The sequence below is a fragment of the Dasypus novemcinctus genome, chromosome 13 (assembly GCF_030445035.2).
Source record: "Dasypus novemcinctus isolate mDasNov1 chromosome 13, mDasNov1.1.hap2, whole genome shotgun sequence".
Taxonomy (NCBI): domain Eukaryota; kingdom Metazoa; phylum Chordata; class Mammalia; order Cingulata; family Dasypodidae; genus Dasypus; species Dasypus novemcinctus.
In genome coordinates, this window is record NC_080685.1 from 39600881 (window position 1) to 39618856 (window position 17976).

The 17976-nt window shown below is 40.7% G+C and overlaps 1 protein-coding gene across 15 annotated transcripts in view; it reads left to right on the forward strand.

Annotated features, from left to right (window-relative positions):
• Nucleotides 1-17976, forward strand: part of LOC101444905 (carboxyl-terminal PDZ ligand of neuronal nitric oxide synthase protein) — a 301310-nt gene that overhangs the window by 215374 nt on the left and 67960 nt on the right. For 8 of the 15 annotated variants that reach the window (XM_058310019.2, XM_071207540.1, XM_058310021.2 and 5 more), the window contains one exon: nt 8972-9045. In XM_058310019.2, the coding sequence (XP_058166002.1) occupies nt 8972-9045 (74 nt within the window). The remainder of the gene's footprint in view (nt 1-8971; nt 9046-17976) is intronic. The other 7 variants (XM_058310020.2, XM_071207541.1, XM_058310022.2 and 4 more) reach the window with 1 other exon arrangement.

Sequence of the window (17976 nt, forward strand, 5' to 3'; positions counted from 1 at the left end):
ATAGTCAATGGTATTTGGTATAATCACATAGTTGTGCATTCACTGCTTCAGATATTAGTAGTGTATTTTCATTATTTCAATATCCTTAGGTTATTGAATAACTGTAACAATAGTGAGTCTGCACCACCTCCCAAACCCTTTGTATAATCTTGATGATTTCCTGACGTCTTCATAGAATTAATAAAGATTACTGAGTGCTGAATTTTAATGAAATTTTCAGAAAAGGAAAATAAGTAAGTGGAAAAGAACCTTGTGGCTTTTTTCCAGGATATTCTCTATGGATGCTGGTTCTTCTTTTAAAAGTGTCGTATTTTCTGGCTGCTGTGGACCCCGCAGATGTTCAGCCTCATTAATTTAGCACAAGGTGTCCTGGGACCCTGATTTCTCCATCCTCCTATTCAGGTCCTCCAGAGAAAGAAAATAGTCATTCTACATTATTTTGCCTCATTATTTCTTCATTTCAATGTATGTATTTGTTCCATTCTCTGGAAGTGCAAGGAGCAGACTTGTCCAAACTACCTTTGGTAATGGAGCTTTTTGCAGGATAGACGGGATAGTTGGCAGGATAGTTGGCACACAATGTACCCTCTTTCTTAGCTTTTCAGTCATATTGTTTGCGAGGATACATAGCACCTCACAGAACTATCTGCCGTCATTGGGGGCTCAGCCTAGGCTCTAGGAAACAAGGTAGGATTTGATACTCCCCAAAGAGAAGATTTGATTGGGTGGAATTGGGTCTTGTTTTTCACGGAGCTCAAAGATTTGGCAGTTTTGTGTTGGTCGTTCAATAGCACTCATGTTCATTCAGTCCCAACCAGGGACTGGTTCTGATGCCCACAGAATAAACCAAATCATTCACACTCGGAAAGAATGCTCTTTGGGGCTGCTTTCCTCAAAAAGGTCAGTGGATAGGGTGGTTTCTGGGAGTTTCATGGCCTCTTTGGTATAATGGGTCATGCATTCCTCTATTTACTTTGAAAATCACTCAAGACATTCCTGATAGTGAAATTAAGAGAAAACCAAGGATCCCTTCTCTTAGAAGGGGACTAGCCTCTGCTGTTTAACCTTCCAAGTATTTCACCCACAGCAGCCATTTATTAACCACTGAAGTGGACCCTGACCAGGAACAGTGAGTGGTTAATGGAATTATGATCTTTAGAATGTTGGAGATCCTCCCTGTCTTTGGCCTACCTGAGACTCTAAAGGAGTCTGCTCTGTGGGAGATCCTCTGACTGAGGATTTTTATTTTTCCTTTCTTTGTTTAGAACAGTGAATCAACCCTAGGGTTACTTAAGAATCACCTGAAATGTTTGTTTAAGCTACAGTTTTCTGGGCCTTCTCTAAGATCTATTGAATTAGTGTGTCTGAAGAGGTAAAGCCAGACATTTGCTTCAGGGAAGAGGGAGTAAACTTACTTTTCCTGCTAATCATAACTGAAAACCTGGACATTATAAATAAAGCAAACTTAAGTTCCTGAAAGGTGGAGAGAAGAAGGTAGACTGGCTAGGGACCTTAGCACCTAAGGAATGGCATAGTAGTGAGATCCCTGGTTTTATTTTTTGCCTCATATATCCCAGACTTGAAGCTGAAGAAGTGGGCAACTCAGATGCACCATTGGGCACAGACATAAATGTCTCGACAAAAGGCTACTCTCTCTAGCCAAAGGATAAGGAAAGGAGCAGCCTAGCAAGACAGAAAACTTTTAGACAATAACCACTCTGCTTTAGCCCAATACCATAGAATTAAAATGGTGCTACCCCTACCCCCCAGGCCAGCAAGGCCAAGTGGGGAGCCTAGACTCCCACTGATGCCAGGCTGTAACAAGGTTGTAACAAAACTCCCTCTGGCAAGTGATGCAACCTCTCTTCCCCATGTGGTATTAGTGGGAAAGATGTAGGGAGCCTAGATTTCTACTGCTACCCGGTGGTAATAATGTCAGCAGGAAATAGTAACAAAGCATTCCTTCCTCTCCCAACCAGGGTGGTATCTGATGGAAACCTGGTGGGAAGTTAGAACTCTTACCATATCCAGCAATAATGAGGAACCCCTTTTGTATTTGGGTGTTAATGCTGGCTCAAATGGGACTTCTCTTGCTGGAGCAGTATATCAGGGAGACAGTTAAAACAAAGTTTTAATAAGATCTAGAGACACTTAATACTCTGAATGTCCAGTTTTCAATAAAAAATCATGTAGCAAGAATGAGGAAACTCTCAACTTGAATGAAAAAAAATCAATAGATGCTAACACCAACATAACAAAATGATAGAATTATATGAAAAAGAGTTTAAAATAGTCATCATAAAAATGCTTCAGCAAGGAATTACAAAATTACTTGAAAGAAATGGAAAGGGGTGGGGGAGAAAATCCCAACAAAGAAATGAAGATGATCCATATGGAAATTTTAGAAATTTTAGAAATGAAAAACATAATAACTGAAAATTTAAAAAAGCTCATTGATGGAACCAACAACAGAATGGTAGGAGCTGAGGAAAGTATTAGTGAACTTGAATGTAAAAGCATAGAAATGAACCAATTGAACAAAACAGAGAAAATAGATTAAAAACAACAAAATCTTAGGAACTGTGAAACCATAACAAAAAATCTAACATTTGTGTTATCAGAGTTCTGGAAGGTAGAGAGTGGGGCTGAAAAGCACTTAAAAAACAACTGAGAGGGAAACGGATGTGGCTTAACAAATTGGGCTCCCATCTATCATATAGGAGGTCCAGGGTTCGATGCCCAGGGCCTCCTGGTGATGGCAAGCTGGCCCAAGTGGAGTGCCGACCCATGCAGGAATGCTGTCCTGCGTGGGAATGCCACCCAGTGCAAGAAAACCACCCCATGTAGGAGTGCCAGCCAATGCGGAGACCTGGCGCAGCAAGTTGACACAACAAGAGACACAGAAGAGAGAAAATAAGAAGATATAGCAGGGGGAAGCGGACTTGGTCCAGTGGATAGGGCATCCACCTACCACATGGGAGGTCCGCGATTCAAACCCTGGGCCTCCTTGACCTGTGTGGAGCTGGCCCATGTGCAGTGCTGATGTGTGCAAGGAGTGCCATGCCATGCAGGGGTGTCCCCCGCGTAGGGGAGCCCCACGTGCAAGGCGTGCGCTCCATAAGGAGAGCTGCCCAGCGCGAAAGAAAGTGCAGCCTGCCCAAGAATGGCACACACAGAGAGCTGACACAACAAGATGATGCAACAAAAAGAAATACAGATTCCTGGTGCTGCTGATAAGGATAGAAGCGGTCATGGAAGAACACACAGCAAATGGACACAGAGAGTAGACAACTGGGAGGGGGGAAGGGGAGAGAAATAAATAAAAGAAAAAGAAGACGTAGCAGAACAGGGAATTGAGGTGGCGCAAGAGAGCAATCACCTTTCTCCTACTCCGGAAGGTCCCAGGATTGGTTTCTGGAGCCATGTAATGAGAATACAAGCAGACACAGAGGAACACATGGCAAAAGGACACAGAGAACAGACAATGAGGGGATTGGGGTGAGGCGGTGGGGGGAGAAATAAAATTTTTAAAAATTTTTAGAAAACTGAGGGGGAGCAGATTTGGCTCAAGTAGTTGAGTGGCTGCTTTCCACATGGGAACTCCCAGATTCAACCCCTGGCCCTGGTGCCTAAAGACAAAACAAAGAAAACTGAGACCCCGTGATTCCATTCCTAGGTATATGACCAAAAGATCATAAACATATCATATAAAACAGACTTAAGAGCAAAGATAATTACAAGAGACAGAGAGGGACATTATATAATGCCTTTGAGTCAATCCACCAAGAAGACAAAGCAATTTTAAATGTGTGTATCAAACAAGTGAACTGCAAAACATGTGAAGCAAAAAGTGATAGAACTGAAAGGAGAAATAAATCAATTGATTTTCTCAATTATTGATAGATCATATAGACAGAAAATCAGCCAGGTATTGAAGAACAGTGCTATCAATCAACAGGATCTAATTGACATTTGTAGAACATTCCACCCAAGAGCAGAATACACATTCTTTTCGTGTGCCTGTGGAACAATATCAAGATATCCTGGGCCGTCGAACAAAATTTAACAAATTCAGCAGAATTGAAATCATATTGTATATTCTTTGACAATAATGGAGCCAAACTAGAAATCAATAATAGAAAAACTGACAAGCATGTCCTACCCTGTAGCACACCTGCACCCATGTCTGGGGTGCGTACTTTTTTCTTTTCTACAGTTTCTCAATATTCCCTTGCCTTTCCTATGGTGTGTTCTTAAATTCCTTTATGCAACATAGCCAAGAACCTAGAACTCAAAATCCAGAGCATTCCGCTAACATACTTGGCGTGCGCCATGGCAGGAGACAAAGAAGCAAGTAACGCTTCCTGACCATGTGGTCATATGTCTCCTAAAAGGGATGAGAAAGTGCACTACCAAACTGGTCAATTATAAAAAGCTCAGGGAAATTACTCAGAGGCAGGATGAAAACCCAGCCTTTTTTCGAGGAAAGCTGGTAGGGGCAATAAATACACTCTGGTAGTTCCTGACTCTAGAGAAGAAGAAAAGAATTGCCGAACACATAAAAACTAAGCAGCATACTTCTAAATAATCCATGAGTCAAAGAGGAAGTCTCAAGGGAAATAAATAGGTTGAACTGAATGAAAATGAAAACATAACATATCAAAATTTGTGGGACACAGCTAAAGCAGTGCTGAAAAGAAAATTCAGAATACTAAATGCTTATGTTAGAAAATCGACAGTCTAAGCTATTACCTCAAGAATCTAGAAGAAGAGTAAAATAAACCCAAAGCAAACAGAAGGAAGGAAATAGTAAAGAAAAGAAATAAAAGAAATGGAAATGATCAGTAAAACTTACAACCTCTTCTAAGGCTGACAAAGAAAGAGGAGAAAACACCAAATGCTGCAGAGAAACTTGGTCACTTATACATTGCTGCTGAAATACCTAGGAGTGCACAGCAATCACCAAGCTTCACTCCTTGAAGAACAAGATGCATAGTTACTTGCAACAACATTGATGGCTTGACATACTGCTCTGTCCTCTTCTGTTAGGCACTGCCTTTGCTCTCGGAGACTCCTGATCCTCTATTCGAGAAAATAGCAGGACTCCCCAGCATGGGAGTCCAACACCTTCCCACTTGTTATGTGGGTCTCCACTCACTGGTACAATACACTATGACACTATGAACACTCACTCCCTAGAAGCCTGCCCAGGTCCGCCCTGTCCCAAATGCCTCCCACATCCAATACCCTAAACCAGTAACCCTCCCCTGCCATATTGCCCAAAGTACGTTCCTAACATTGTAGTTTCAACCACACACCCACAAATCCCCAGTGTCCCCCTATTCCCTTCCCCAACCCTTCCCCCACTTCCATGGACTGTCCAACCCAACCTCCCCACCCTGGCCTTCTGACAGACCAGCACCTTCCAACCCAACAATATTATTGCACCACTATCATGCCCCTCCACTGCAAAACTACAGACTTCCACCTTACCATAGATTTTGTCCATATGGGTGTTGGCTCACAATCTTCTTCTCCCTTTCTATGTTCTGTAATCCTATCTTCCAGACTCTAGCTCTATGACTTTGCTCGATTTGCTTAATTCGTATCAGTGAGGTTATGTAGTATATTTCCTTCAGTGCCTGGCTTGCTTCACTCAGCATAAGGTCTTTAGGATTCATCTATGTTACCCCGTGTGTTAATACTGTATTCCTTTTTACAGCTGAGTAATATTCCATTGTATGTATATACCACAATTTGTTTATTGGTTCATCTGTTGTGACAGAGCTCCCCAGGATGGGAACTCAGCACTCCCTCAGTTGTCATGTATATCTCTATCCACTGTGACAATACCCAGTGAAATCTGAATATATCTGTATACCCTGTATGCATTCCCTGGAGAACTCCTTCCCACCCATGCATCCCCCATCAATGGCACCCCACACCAGTGCTCCTCCTCTGCCACAACTGAACCCTTCTGTGATCGAATACTTACTCAAAAATGAAGTTTAATGTATTGCCAAATTCATTTAGTAGGACAATGAAATAGTATTGGCAGGTTTAAAGATTAGAAATAAAATACATAATAGTTTAGAAAAAATAAAGTAAAAAGTAAATTGGGATATTAAAAAATGAAAAATATAGAACTTTGTTTTTGACGTTTTGCCTTTCATCACAGTAATAGGTGTTGCCCTGCATGTACAGCGGTAAAGCAATCTCTTCCATTCCTTCCTCAGTGCCTACTTTCTTTTTTTTTTAATTTTTAATTTTGTCTTCTAAAAAGTTTTAGATCACTGTAAAGTCACATATACAATATAGGGAACTCCCATATATCCAACATCAAACCCTTTTTCCCCCTTCCCAGCAATGATCTTTTTACATGTGGGTGTTATATTTGCTATTGCTGATGTACAGATATTGAAACATAGCTACTAACCATGGTTCCATTACAGCTTACATTATGGTTTATATTTTAGACTGTACCCTTTTCTAAAATTTTGGTTACATATATGGTTTACATTTTGGTTTACATTTTAGACTATGAACTTTTATGAATTTTTGGTGAAATTTAACAAGGCTTATATCCATCATTGCATGATCTTGTGGAACATTTCCATTGTCCCCCCCCCGGTTATTCTCTTTTCCATCTTCTCTATTCCTCTCTCCCCCTCCCCTCAGGGCCCATTGTGACAACCAAGCTTCATGGCTTGAAGGACAAGATTTGTAGATACTTAAAACAATGCTGAGGACTTGACACTCTAGTCTGTCCTCCCCCGTTGGGAGCCACCCATGTTCTCGAGAGACACCCTCTCCTCTGTTTGAGAACATCAGGCCTCCCCAGGATGGGGGTACAACACCTTCCCACTCATTGTATTTGTCTCCACCCACTGATATAACACACTGTGACAAGATGAGCACTGACGTACTCCCTAGAAGCCTGCCCCAGGTGCACCTTAAACAAGTAACCCTTCCTTATTTTATTTTCTAAAGAGTTTTCTCAAGATTATGGTTTTAATTCACATACCTGACAATCTCCTGTGTTCACTTGCTCTCGCCCCAATTCCATGCACTATCTGACCCATCCTCCTAATCCTAGCCCAGCTCAAGCCTGAAAGCCCCACCCAATAATATCCCAATGCCCATTTCTTATCCCTTTACTGCCTCCATTTATCATATACTTACCTCCATTTATCATATACTTACCTCCATTTATCATAGAATTCACTCGTGCTATTTCCTGTAAACCCATTGTCCAGTCTCTAGCTCTCTGAGACAGCTCAATTAGCTTAATTCATATCAGAGAGGTCATGTAGTATTTGTCCTTCAATGCCTGGCTTGTTTCACTCAACATAAGGTCCTCAAGATTCATCCGTGTTATCTCGTGTTTTAGTACCTTACTCCTTCTTAGAGCTGTGTAGTATTCCATTGTATGCATATACCACATTTTGTTTATCCATTCTTCTGTTGATGGGCATTTGGGTTGATTCCAACTTTTGACAATAGTGAACAATGACGCTATGAAAATTGATGTGCTTATATCAGTTCATGTCTTTTGTTTCAGTTCTTCTGGGTATGCACCCAGCAGTGGAATTGCTGGGTCATATGGCAAATCTATAGCTAGTTTTCGAGGAACCACCAGACTGTCCTCCACAATGGCTGTACCCTTCTCCCTTCCTACCAGCAGTGGATGAGAGTTGCCATTCCTCTGCATCCTCTCCAACACTTGTAGTCCTCTGTTTATTTAATAGCTGCCCACTAATGGGTGTAAGATGGTATGTCATTGTAGTTTTGATTTGCATTTCCCTAATAGCTAGTGATGTTGAGTGTCTTTTCATGTGCTTTTTAGCCATTTGTATTTCTTCTTTTGAGAAGCGTCTGTTCAAATCTCTTGCCCATTTTTTCTCTGTACGTGGTGACCTGACCATGTGTGGGGTCACTGATCTAGTACATTGTACCAGCTTTTGAGGGGGTCATTGGCAAGAAGTGTGTACAGGGAAAGTCAACTAGGGTTGCAAGAAGTCTGGAAAACTTGTCAGGTGAGAAATGTTTACAAAATTCGGAATTATTTATTATAAAGAAGGGAGTCTAGACTCGCTGTATTTATATTTCCGAAGGGTTCTCACTTGGAAAAGAGGTTAGTCTGCTTTTTCCATGTTGCTCTGAATGAGTCATTTATATATTAAAATAGTATAGGGCAATGAGTAGCAATTATAGGAAGGCAACTTAGAAGAAATAATTCTTTCTTGTAGCCAAAGTTTTGTTGTCATTAAAGCAGCGCTTGATCTTGAATGTTTGTAAAGCAGTTGAAATTCACCTTTACGGTTGGCTTGATATTAAATTGAAATTCAGGAATTAATTGGTATGGGTGGATCTGGGTCTGGGTGTGTGTGTTGTGTCACAGGAAAGCTGTTGACAAAATGCTTTTTCCTAATGTCACCTTAAGGGCCTGGAAATTGTCTCTCCTAGTCCCTGGCAGAAAGCTAACAATGTCCAAATCCCGATATGTTCTTAGAGTGGCCTCCCTGTGTGTTATTTTTGAGAAAGCTACATCTCTAAAAGCACTCTACGCAAGAATTAATCCAATATCCATTCTTACCCTGGTCCTGGCTCGTGACTTCTTTTCCGTGGAGAGGTGGGTGTGCTCTTCCTCACCTACCCGGGACAACAGGGTCTCAGCAGGCGCCCGCGAAGGTGACGCAGGGGTCTCGGAGGCGGCCTCTGGCTGCCTGAGGCTTCCTGGGGTGCCGCCTACCCTCTGCTCCCCAGAGACGTTCTTCTAAAGGGCTTGAAGGAAACTGATCAGAGCAGACACTTGACATTTTCCACTAGTTCTTTTGTAAAAATTAACTCTAGGCTTCTTGGAGGGAAAAGGTTGGGTCACGAGCAAATTGTATGTCTTCACATAAGCGTCAGTAGACGATGTGTGTCCTGGTTCTATAGCGGAGGACAAGCCTAACTTATTCATTTACAGCTTCTTTTATTGCAGAAAAAGGAGTGGACATGGGATGAGAGCAAGATGCTGGTGATGCAGGACCCTATCTACAGGTAAGAGCTCCCCGGGGGCCACTGGCAGAGCCCAGTCCCATGTTCAAGAGGACGTCTGAGCCCCAGGGCGCTCCTGTCATCTGTCGTGGGATGGATACCAAAGTTAAATAAATCTCTCTTGCCTTTCTCTTCTCAGACCTGTTGACTCTTTATATGTAAGTACAAGAAGTGGGTCTGCCTTACCTTTCAGAATGAGAGGAAAATTATTCTCATCATGTTGAATTCTACTTGTCTAAAGAAACTATGAAGAATTTCTGCTTGGTGTTTGATCCAAATCTTTCAGTTGAAATTGTTGAGGCCTTTTCATTTTGTGCTAATTTTGTCATACCTGAAATTTCATAAAATTACAAAGATTTTAATCAAAATGAGAGACTGAATTTTGCCATCATCCTCTTCTCACAATTTCCCACAGTTGTCTGTTCTACCATTCTGTCCCTGCAGAAACTGAGCATAGATAAGGAGTTTGTCATCTTTTGAGAAAGCATAGAGTAACAGCTTTAATCTCCATAAATTAAGAGACTCAAGTAAAACACCAAGACTGGTATGATTCCTGTAGAGAGTAGATGATTGCCATCAGTTTATTCTCATTGAATGACATATACGGGAACCAGGGCCTTCCCAGGAGCCACAGCAGGACCTTGAATCATCAGCTTCCTTCTTCTGTCTTTGATCTCTGCTGAACCAGTCCCTACCCCGCCCCTGCCACCTCCTTGTTTTCTTCACCAGGAGAATGGGAATTGGCTCTTCTTTTGGTTTGTGGGGACTTAGATTTAGGTTTTGAATTTTTTCTTCGCCCAAAATTATTGCTTTGCCCCTGATGACAAAGCAGATAAGGATTAGAACTCAACCATGAAGATGGCCTGTCTTCTAGGCAAAGAATAGATGCCTGTGAAATGGAATTTACATTCATTCAATCATGTGTATGTAGGACACCTGGCAGATGCCCCTCTGTATTCTTGCCCAGAACAGATGAATTGGACTCGATACTGGGATGGTCATGAGAGAAAGCAGAATTCTTAAGAGGAGACAGGGGTGTCTCAAATATGCCATCCATTAAGGGTTTTTCTTACAACTTTTATGCTGGTTTAAACAAAGAAAGTTTATCATTAGAGTGACATTTCTAAGAAGTGTCCAGAAAAATTGGTTTTTACTTTTCTCAGTTAATGTTCAGATGTGCATGGTACCTAGGATTAAGCAATCTTGGGGTGATAAGGATGGGGGAATTGATGTGGATGTGAGGGTACAGATGACAGATGAAGATATAGGTAACGGAAAGATGGGAATAAACGTAACAAGTGATGAAGTGCATAGTTATACACTTTTGGTGGAACTACATCTGGTTAATGTAGCTGTAACTGCCTGCTTGTGAACAAGAGTCACAATGAATTTTTCTAACATTTTAAGATATACTATAGTGCCTAATATTTAAGCTATACTGGGTTTTTTATTTTGTTTGTTTTTGTACTATGTATATAAACTCATGCAAAGCACTGTGCTAGATAATTTTGTAGATTACTAAAATGAGTAGGCCATGGCCCATTATTCTCTGGTAGTTTGGGGTCTAGAAGGGAAATCAGGTCATGATAGTACAAATTGGTGTGTCTAAAAAATTTAATTTCTTCCTCTTTGTACCTGTAGTTCCTTTTGTATGTCTCTTGAAATAGTTGTTTAGTATTTTGTTTTTTAATTTCTCTCTTTTGCCACTTTTGTGTTTTTTTTTACAGTGACACCATATATATTAAAAAGTGACCCATTTTTGGATGCTGGGCATGAATTTGAATCTTGCCTTTTCTTGGTTAAAAGAAAAGATTCTCCCCCAAATTTTATCATATCCCAATCAGTCTATTGGTTGTTTTCATTTTATCCTTTTAAACGGCTTTATTTAGGTAGAATTGACATACAAAAACTGACTATATTTAAGGTAAATAAATTTCTGTTTTGACGTCCATATACACTCAGGAAACCATCACGTCAATCAAGATGATGACCATACATGTCACCCCCCCAAAATTTCCTCATGCCCCATCTCTCCCTCCCATCCCTCCCATCTTCATCTCTCCCTCATCCCACCCCCACATCCCCAGACAACTACTAATTGCCTTTCTGTTGTTATTATTTTGCATTTTCTAGAATTTTTTAAAAAAATTAATGGAACAGTATAGCATGCTTTTGGGGAGTATCTGGCTTCTTTTACTTAGCATAATTATTTTGAGATTCTTTCCTTAACATTGCATGTATCAATAGATCATCCCTTTTCTTTTCTTTTTTTTTTTTTTTTTAACTCACTGGTATTTCATTGTATAGGTATACCACAATTTCCTTAGTCATTCACTTGCAGGTGGACATTTTAATGGTTTCCAATTTTTAACCATTAAAATTAAAGCTTCTGTGAATGATCACGTACAAGTCTTTGTATGGACGTATTCTTTCGTTTATCTCGGGTAAATACCCAACAGTGGAATGGCTGGATCACTTGGTAGCTTTACGTTAACTTTTTTTTTTTTTTTTTTAATATTTATTTATTTAATTCCCCCCCTCCCCCGGTTGTCTGTTCTCTGTGTCTATTTGCTGCGTCTTGTTTCTTTGTCCGCTTCTGTTGTCGTCAGCGGCAGGTCAAGTGTAGGCGGCGCCATTCCTGGGCAGGCTGCATTTTCTTTCGCGCTGGTGGCTTTCCTTAGGGGCGCACTCCTTGCGCGTGGGGCTCCCCTACGCGGGGGACACCCCTGCGTGGCATGGCACTCCTTGCGCACATCAGCACTGTGCATGGGCCAGCTCCACATCGGTCAAGGAGGCCCGGGGTTTGAACCGCGGACCTCCCATGTGGTAGATGGACGCCCTAACCACTGGGCCAAGTCCGTTTCCCTACGTTAACTTTTTAAGAAACTCCCAAACTGTTTTCTGAAGATGACTACCATTGGTGGTATATGAGCATTCTAGTTCCTCCATATCTTTGCCAACATTTGATATGGTCAGTCTTTTTTATTTTAGTCCTTCAAATAGGTGTGTAATAATATTTAATTATAGTATAACTTTCATTTTCCTGAAGACTAATGATGTTGAGCATCTTTTCATGTTTGTCATTTGTGTATCTTTTTTGAAATGCCTATTCAGATCTTCAGCTCATTTTTAATTGGTACTTATTAATAAAGATACAATTTGTCTAAAGTGTACAATCAATTGTATTTGGTATAATCATATACTTGTTTCAGCCCATTTTTAATTGGGATGTTTGTGTTCTTATTTTTGAATTTTGAGAGTCCTTTATAAATTCTAGATAAAGTCTTTTATCAGATAGATATGCAAATATTTTCTCCAGGTTTGACTTGTCTTATCTCTTTTTTTTTTTGCTGTGATTTTTTTTTAAAGATTTATTTTATTTTATTTATTTCTCTCCCCCCGCCCCCCCCGCCAGTTGTCTGCTCTCTGTGTCTATTATATGTTTGCTGCATGTTCTTCTTTGTCCACTTCTTTGTTGTCAGTGGCACGGGAATCTGTGTTTCATTTTGTTGCGTTATCTTTTTGTGTCAGCTCTGTGTGTGCGGCGCCATTCCTGGGCAGGCTGAACTTTCTTTCGTGCTGGGCGGCTCTCCTTACAGGGCGCACTCCTTGCACGTGGGGCTCCCCCAAACGGGCACACCCCCGTGTGGCATGGCACTCCTTGTGCACATCAGCACTGCACATGGGCCAGCTCCACACAGGTCAAGGAGGCCCGGGGTCTGAACTGCGGACCTCCCATGTGGTAGACTGACGCCCCAACCACTGGGCCAAGTCCACTTCCCTGTCTTATCTCTTAATAGTGCCTTTTTATGAACAGAAGTTTTAAATTTTGATGATGCCCAATTAATTTTTTTTTCATTTTATGGATTATGCTTTTGGTGTCATACCCAAGAAATCTTTGCCTAACTTAAGGTCACAAAGATTTTATCCTATGTTTTCTTCCAGAAGTGTAATAGTTTTAGATTTTACTTGTGTGATCCATTTTGATTCATTTTTAAAAAATACAGTGTGAGAGATAGATCAATATTCACTTTTGTGAAAATGGATATCCAATTGTTTCAGCACTATTTGTTGAAAAGACTTATTTTTCCACTAACGTGTCTTTACACCTTTGTAGCAAATCACTTGTCCACATCTGTGTGGTCTATTTCTGGACTCTTTCTTCTGTTCCATTCGTCTTATTTTTATTTTGACAACAGTACTATCCTGTCTTGATTATTGTTTAAGTCTTGAAATCAGGTAGTATTAGTTTTCCAATTTTTTTTTTCAGTGAGTTTTTTTATTAGTGTCAGTATGGTATTTTTTTCCCCCATCCATTCACCTTTAAGAAGGAACATTTTTTTGGCAGGCAAGGAAGAAAAACACCAAAGAAATTTTATATTTTAAAATGAGTTTTCCTTTGGCCAAAAAACCAAAAACCAAAAACCCATACAGTAGGGTGTGGATCTTACATAACAAACTTCTCTTCTAATTTAGCTAAATTTAGCAAAATTTAGCAACCTATGTTTATGAACAAAGGAATGAGCTTTAGTCAGTGCTTTTTCAGTCTCCTAGATACTTTTTTTCCATATATTAAATTGTGAAGTTTTCGTCTTGTATTTGTGTAGATTTGTTCATGTGTGTGTTACAGGTAGATAAAAGAGGACGTTTTTTCTGAACTCTTTATGTTCATTTTATCATCAATAAGAAAACTTACCATCATGCTAATATACTAACATTTACAAATGATGTTTTTTGGGTATAGTTTTTTCTGCCTTTAAGAACCATTCTGGTTTGATTCAGTGGTGCCGTTGGAGAACACATAATTACTTAAGGCTTTTATGAAACATTGGATTACTGACACGATCACTTTAGGGGAACTCCTCTATGGTAAATTACATTTTTTCTATTCCAAGGAAATGCCTTTACCCCATTAGTAATTAAGTTTCTGTTTTTTATTAAGTCAAATTTTAAGTGTAAGCCTTTTGCATTCCTCATGCAGAATGACAGCATCCTGAAATTTTAAGAGGTTAAAAGACTATGGTGCGTATTTAGTTCAATGCTTTCCATTTTTCTGAAATGATTTACTATTAAAGTGTCCCTCATTAAGTGAAAGCATATTTCTTTATGTAATTGTCCATTTATTTTTATCTATTTCCTCTGGAGCCACAAATAATAGATCCTATTTCTCTTTCCTTTCACATAAACAATCCAAGTTCTTTAAGCCATTCTTCATTATATTTTTCTAGACTTTCTTGTTACAGAGCAGTTTATTTTTCTGAAAATTGTTAGAATTTACTACAATATCCTAGGTGCTGTCTTTTCAGTATATAATACAGAGACACAATTTCACCCCCATGCTATGGATTTTTACATTCATTTTTTAAAAGAATAATGAGCTTGCACTATCATTTGCTTATTGGTTTCATAAACTGTGTTAGGTTCTAGGACATGGTGAACTTGTAGCTCAGAAATCCTTAGGATGGTCATGGTAATTGCTTTTAATCCAGATTTCGCTCATTCTTTATTTCTGTAGTTTTCTCTGTTTTATGTTTTAAGCCTAACAGTAGGACTTTACACATAATGGTGTTAAAATTGAACCCATTCAGAGTTTTTGAATTCTGGTGAATCAGACTTCAATCAGGGAAGTGAGACATCTATGACTATTTATGGAATAAAGAATTTGCTATAATAGTAGACTCCCACAATTGTGAGAATAGCTGAGAGGTGAGAGTCCAGAAAAGATCAGAGAAAAGCCATCAGCCAGCCCTAGTGTGGGTCATCAGAGTTTGCAGGCAGTGAGGTGCATCTGCAGGCTCGGGTGGAACTGCAAAGGGGACAGATGTAGAAGGCTGTGGAAGGAGGCTGGCTCCTCGTGGCCACTGCCCCCGAGTCTGCAACTGTGAAGGAGCACTGACAGCACAGCACAGAATGAGGACAAACTGCAACTCACTGTGCCTCGATGTCTATCCTTGACTGCCTCTAACCAGCCAGGGATGTCATTCAGAGCAGAACAGCTGCTTTTTCATTTCTACTCCCAAATCTCCCACAGATTTCTCTTGTGGGCAGCCCGAACCTAGAGCTTTCCAGAAAAGAGAGTACTAGGATCCTTTGTTGTAACTTAGCTGAATTGACATACTATAAATTTATGGCTCCAGATTCTAGGAACAGGCTAACCATCCTTCCTCAATTTCTCTTAAGTCCAACTGTAATGAGGATATTTTCCTCAAAGTCACTGATAAGAATGTTGAACACGGCTGGACCTGGCAAATGAAGACATTTTTTTAATTCTTCCTTTAAAGGGCATGCTTCTTCTATTAAAAAGTCAAATGGAGCTTTTGAATGTCAGTTTCACTGCCTTGGTGTCTCCTACCTGATCTTTGTGGGCAATAGTAGAATTAATTTGCTTGATTAGGGGATTCTTGCTCCTTGATTCTAGGGATTTAGACTGACAAGTAAATAAAATTCTTCAGGAGCTAGGCTGAAAGTAATTCTCCATTTGTAGTTTAAATGGTCAGTTCAGGTAGAGTGTGAAAGCAATAACATTAATTAAATCTAAGCAGTTGGTGAGATCATTGGAATTTAGAGAAAGTACATTCTAATTTCAGCCCTCTGCATTAACCCAAACTTTGATTATATGCAAGTCAGGCATACAATATCTGGGGCTAACTAGGATGGGAGGAAGAGACGCATGGAGAGTTAGTGTATATTGACTGTCTACTGTGACATGTTCATTGCACTAGGCACTAGGGAAGACAGCGATGTATCAGTCTGAGTCTTTTCAGGAGACAGAAACTATGCAGGAACTTAAACAGGAGAAGTTTAACGAAGAATTCTTTACATCTACCTGTAAGATGTAAAGAGAACTCCTAAGGGTACTCTAGGGCTGAAGGAGAGTACCTAAGGAAGGCCAAACTTGGATAGGTGACCCCTCCCCAAGCCTGGGGGTCAGACCTCTTTGTAGAAAGTCTGATTGCAGCCCACTGGATGGCAGAAAAGTTTGCTGGGTTGTCCAGACCAGAATTGGTCCCCATTTGCCAGGAAAACAGGAAGCAACCCTTGGGGTTAGTCTCTACTGTTTTGTAGAGTCAAAAAATGCTCTCTCTGAATTTTGAAGAGGATGCTCCAAAATCCATGCTGTTCCTCCAAAATCACAGATCTCCAAGATGACTTGATTCTATAACCTCCCTTCCTACAAACCTCCTCAGGACCTTAGTCCCCAACCCAAACCCTGGTGTGCATTCCCTTCTTTTCATCCCCTCTAGACTCTGGAAGGGGGACCAAGGTACAAAGGGTCCTGACTGATCATGGATGGATGTGCAGACTTGGAGCTGTAGCCAGTTCTTTGCTTAGGATACATACATGTCTCATTTTCGAAATGACTTATAAGTAACAGGGTGACTATGTGCCTTCTCCACATTGTTTCTGTAAGGATGGCCATCTTCCCCTCCCCCATCCTCCCATTGGTTGAGTTTCTTAAAGAGCTTTTGTTACACTGAAAACTCACAACCGGGTATCTGGGGGCAGCCCATCCTGTCGCTCTCTCCCTAACTGCTTCTCAGATCATTTCTGGACCAGTCCACCACTCTAGTCATGAGTGATAGTTCACGTATAGTTGATATTTTTATTCTCTCCAGCTTCAAAACCTTTCATGGGCAGTACCTTTTCATAAATATGCTTGAGCAGGAATTACCCAATTTTATGGGTGGAGAAATGTATGAAATAAGAGAGGGAAGGAAATATCACTCATGCTGTCTGGTTTCAGTTAGTTCCCCAGGGCTGCTCTGTAATCCCCTCTTTGCTCCTGATAGAATTTCCCCTCACTAATGTCCAAGTCCTTTTCACCCTCTTTAGGCCACCAACTCTGTACACTCTCAGTGACCCCCTTCCTCTATGAGATTCCTCAGCTTTCCTCCTCTAGATGAGCACATCTTTATGTTATCATCTACCACCCTTCAGTCCCCTGCGTTTCTGTGCTCTGGATCCAGCTTCACTTGTTTCAAGTACCCTCACCCCAGTCTCCTGTCTCCTGCCATCCATGCACTCCCTCAATCTCCTTACAGCTCTCTCCTCTCCTAAACCATCCTCCCCCATATCCTCACTCTCCTTACAGCTCTCTCCTCTCCTAAACCATCCTCCCCCATATCCTGCTAACCCCATTCAAGAGCACATATTTTGTCATCCCCCTCTCCCTCTCACAGCTCTGGCTACATGTCTTCGTCAGTGCGCACCATCTGGGAGTGCCTTGCAGTCTGGCTTTGATTCCCACCACTTCACAGAAACTGCTCCCTCCACATTTATTGTGCATGTTCTCCACATCACCAAGCATTTCTTAGGTTCTTCTGTCTGTCTCTGTAGTACCACCCTTCCTTCTCCTCTTGTTTCTCCTCTTATTTCTGTTTTTTTAATCTTTTGCTTTCAATCCTACATAGTCATCTTCCACCATTCTTTATCTTTCCTTAATGTAAGGTCTGCATTTTTTGTCTTTATCTCTTTATAGGCTTGACAAAGGCCATTGTGCTTAGTAAGGCTCAGTAAACACCTGGAATGGACAGTGTATCCCCAGCAAGGGACTAATGATCTGTGATTCCTGTGATACCTCCTGGCCCTAAGTCACATCCATATATTAGCACACACATCCAAGACTTTCCTTTTCTTCTCTCCTTCCTTCTCTTTCAGCCCTTCACCCCGTTCTTGTATGTCACTATGTGGGAAGCACTGGAAATGCAAAGACAAATGAGACATAGCCCATGTCTTCAAGGTCTCACTCTGACTTCTACTTTTGTGGTGGTTTTCAGACAAATGCTCAGGAGAATATGATTGAGGCATAAATTTTTAAATTACTAAACAAGACAAGCTTGTTACTAAAAATAAGGTAGTAAAGATGTTTTTTATAAAGGAAAAATGACTGTTTTTTCTCCTTCAACACCCACACTTACTCCTAGAACCATTCCT